Source organism: Rhamphochromis sp. 'chilingali', assembly GCF_963969265.1.
Source record: "Rhamphochromis sp. 'chilingali' genome assembly, chromosome: 11".
NCBI classification, from domain to species: Eukaryota; Metazoa; Chordata; class Actinopteri; order Cichliformes; family Cichlidae; genus Rhamphochromis; species Rhamphochromis sp. 'chilingali'.
In genome coordinates, this window is record NC_137938.1 from 33,330,708 (window position 1) to 33,334,849 (window position 4,142).

The following is a 4,142-nucleotide window of genomic DNA, read 5'->3' on the forward strand; positions in this document are numbered from 1 at the left end:
CCCAGGAAAAAAAAAGTATTTTGATTTTTTGTAATATAAATCAAGTATTGGCTTGGTAAAAAAACACATTGCAAAAACAATTTTGTTTTTAACAGATTTTATTTAAATTTTACAACATGTGCACTCCAGTGCACAAGGGGAGTTCATTGATCACGAATGTGAAACTAACAAAATTCAAGAGCTGATTAAAAAAAATTAAATGCTGCACTGAAATCTTTGTAAGCAGGATTTTAAAACATATTTACATAAAAACATCACAAAACAGTAGATCATGGGTCAACTTAGAAGTCACTGACATTTCACTGGCTGTAGGCCATTCGTCTAGGAACAACTGATTGCACTGGTTTTTTTTTTTTTTTTTAATTTCACAAACGTCCATTCATTTATGATATCTAAGAAAGCACTGTGATTTTTTGGATACACAGAGGAACATTTGGTACTTCACACATCTCACATATGTTTTACTGTTGCACCCAAGCATTCTGCACCTGAAAGGCCTTGGGCTGTTAACCATTTCAGGCAAGTGGAGTGCACCATATTTTCTTACACTCTCATCTGGTTGGGGCTTCCTTTTCTTGATTTCTGGAGAGAACTCTTCATCACTGGTATTATCCAGGTCTTGTTCCCATGTTTGTCCCTTGTTTATCAGTTCTTCGGCCAAGAGGAGCTTGAACTCCAGGTACTGTGTATTCTTTTCAGCTTGTTCCATGGCCTTGCTGTCTTGTCGATATTGAAGCCATGAGTTGGTGATGGCCAGATCAATGAAATGAAGTATGGTGCGAACAGTCCACTTCTTGGTCCGGCTAGATCTTCTGTAGAACCTGAGCATGCGATCACATAAGTCAACCCCTCCCATGTTGATATTATATTCTGCAACCACTGCAGGTCTTGGGACTTGGATTTGTCTCTGTTCTTTCTTTGACCATCTGGAACAGGTATCCTGGGGCTCAATTCCATGAGCAGTTGATGCCATGACAACAGGCTTGTTGTCCATCCACTTGGTGACTGCTATTTCATCAGGTCTCCGTACAATCATTTCTGACGAACCTCTTGGTTTTGAGCTCAGGATGTTGTCAGCAGTGAAGTGGCACTCTTTTGGGATTAGATTCTTTTGAATTGTTCCTGTACCTAGAAGGCCCCTTTCTTTAAGAGCATCCAGAAGACTGATGGTGGTAAAATACCGGTCAAAGTAGACTAGTGATCCTCTAGGAAGTGTCTCTGTTAAACGCAGGACTGCATTTCCACTTATCCCCATCTGTTGGACTTGAGTGAAGGTGTTCTTTCCCATGTAGGTTTCAAAATCAAGCACTAAACCACCTGGACTTGCAAGAACAAACACTTTTAACCCTGTTGGATTTGGCTTCCCAGGTACAAACTGACGAACTGGACAACGGCCAGTGAATGGAACGATCAGTTCATCAATACAGACCTTTGTTGGCCTGGGCAGATTGAGGCAACCTTGGAGGACCCTCTTTAGAACTGGTCTGACTTTCCACAGGGGATCCTTTTTCCTTTCGCTTTCTGGCACACTGAGATCGTCAACCACTTTCAGCGAGGACCTGATCTTGTAGAAACGATCACGTGTCATGGAATCAGCTATAATTGCGACTCTTGTTTTGGCAGCCCAGTACATTCTAATTCTCGGATATCCAAGGCATGCCATGTACACAGAGATTCCTAAAAAGGTATTGATCTCCTCTGGTGTTGTGTTTAAACTACACCCTGAATCCCGTACCATACGCTGGTTGGTGAAGAAGGACAAGTCCTGAATTAGTTTTTTATCAATGTACTGCTGGAAATACTGCTGTGGGCTCCAATCATTACGTGTCATTAGTGTGCCATCATCTCGAATTCTGCATTCTTCCAACACAGGCATGAACCTAAGATAAAGAAAAATTACTTAGCAAAACAAAAGTCAGAAAAATTATTTATACTCAAATATCCGATATAGTTCACTTAAAACACTTTTACACTATCTTTACAAGTTAAATTAATTTACTGTAAAGCATTTCTGTATGTTACTGGTACTTTTGTACTCAAAATCAAAAATTCCAGATTCTCCTACATGTTGGTTTTGGACCAGATAGGACGACGGCAGATTTCAGCTGGCCCTGTGTCTTTCTCCATTACATCTGGCCCTGCATCTTGGTCATCTTTGTCTGGTCCCTCATCTGCGTTCTCACCCTCTCCTGTCTGGCTCACATGACTCTCATCTTCTGAAAGATCTATGTCTGAATTTCCCTCAATGATTCTGTTAAGAATTCTCTCTGCCTCTGTCAAAGAGCTGTCTACTAGAAAAATGTGAAATAAATATAAGTACAAAGTCCCGACGTGCACTAGAGTACACATTAATAAATTAGTCATTTGCTCTGTGAAATTAAATAAGCTTAGTTCTGAAAACTTCCTCAAATTACTTACTAGATGTTTATTTTTGGAAATTTATAAAAATATGAGTTGCAAAAATACTTTAAATGTAAATATCATGCTTACCTTTCCTTCTTCCATAAAATGTGCTTGTAGGGATGCCAGCCATTTTGAAAAGGAGGGAAAAGGATAGTTGGCAAGGCCACACCCCCACACATGTGACATCATTTTAAAGGTACACTTGTCCTCTCTAAGAAACAACAGGACTTAGCAGAGTGGCATGTAGAGTATGAGAGATACAAGCCAAAACTAAATGTGTACTACAGTGCACAAAAATGAACTGCTGGGTCTCAGGAAGATATATATATATATATATATACACACACACACATACACACACATACACACACAGCCCCGTCCACCAGGGCATGAAGCAGGTATGGAGGAGATCAAAACTCCAGACATCCAGAGGCCCTCAGAACATAAGAGACCAAGGAAGACCAACAGAGGGGCAGCCGCGCCACTATCCCAGAAAGAGCTGACGAGAGTCCCAGATGAGGGGTCACTCAGCAGCCGCGGAGCAGAAGCCAGGGGGAGTTGCAGTGATGTGCCCATGAGCATCGCCGGCAGCCAGCTGTGCCAGAGTGACCGAAGTGGCCCGAGCGAGCTCCAGGCTCCGATAAGCAGCCACCAAGGAGTGAGCCGGTGTGTACCTGGACGCCCAACCCCGGACACAAAGAACCGCACTGAGGGCGTCTGCCACTGGTAGGGGAAGTGGTGGGGGAGATAGGCCTCCATACCTTGGAGGACCTGGGATGTTCCCAGAGAGGTGGCGTCTGATACCCGACCTGACATATGGACACAGACAAACAGGCACACACATATACAAACATCCATTCCCACCCTCATGCTCTCATATGCAATTACTCAACACTCACCCAACGTGGAGACAGACATAGAGAGACACTGTACACACAATCACACTCCCCAAGCGTGCTCTAAGCCCCGGGTCTAGGTATCCTTGCCCCTGGAGGGGGAAACTGCACCCAGACCCAGGTGGTGTTACCCTTTTCCCTGGGGTGGGGAGAAACAGACCTCCCCGACTCCACAGCAGCAGGGAGGCCCCACATTCCAGACCCCAGTCGGACGGCCAACTTCTTCTTCTAGCCCCCCCGCTCTGCCCCTCTTGTTAAATCATCAATTAACAGTTTCTGTAAAGCTGAGTTCAGTTTCACTAGCCACACTCAGACCTGATTATTACAGACCTGCTGAATGAAGAAATCCCTTAAACAGAACCTGTCTGACAAAGTGAAGTAGGCTAAAAAATTTCAAAAAGCCAACGCATCACTTCACAATCTAAAGAAACAATATGAGAAACAAAGTCATTGACATCTGTCCATTTGGGAAAGGTTACAAAGACATTTCCATTGCTTTGGGACTGCAGAGAGTCATTATCCACAAATGGAGAAGACTTAAAACAGTGCTGAACCTTCCCAGGAGCAGCCTGCCTACCAAAATTACTCTGAGAGCGCACTGCAGACTCATCCAGGAGGTCACAAGAGATGCAGCCAGAACAGCATCTAAAGAACTGCAGGCCTCACTTGTCTCAGTTAAGATCAGAGTTCATGATTCAACAATAAGAAAAAGACTGGGCAAAAATGGCATCCATGGGAGAGGTCCAAGGAAAAAACTACTATTGACCAAAAAGCACACATTTGCCAAAAAACATCTTAATGATCCCGAAGACTTTTGGGAAAATATTCTGTTGACTGACAAGA

The 4,142-nt window shown here is 43.4% G+C and overlaps 1 protein-coding gene across 1 annotated transcript; it reads right to left on the reverse strand.

The window, feature by feature from the left end:
• Window positions 1–281: 281 nt before the first annotated feature.
• LOC308405649 (piggyBac transposable element-derived protein 3-like) lies at window positions 282–2,514 on the reverse strand. Its single transcript, XM_080896349.1, has 2 exons — window positions 2,491–2,514; window positions 282–1,880 (listed from the first exon to the last, which is right to left on the reverse strand). The coding sequence occupies exon 2, from the start codon at window positions 1,874–1,876 to the stop codon at window positions 380–382; it is 1,497 nt and encodes a 498-aa protein (XP_080752475.1). The 5' UTR covers window positions 1,877–1,880; window positions 2,491–2,514; the 3' UTR covers window positions 282–379.
• Between the last annotated feature and the right edge of the window lie 1,628 nt (window positions 2,515–4,142).

Coding starts and splice junctions, on each gene's coding strand:
- LOC308405649 (XM_080896349.1), bottom strand. CDS start 1,876: ATGCCTGTGTTGGAAGAATGCAGAATTCGAGATGATGGCACACTAATG.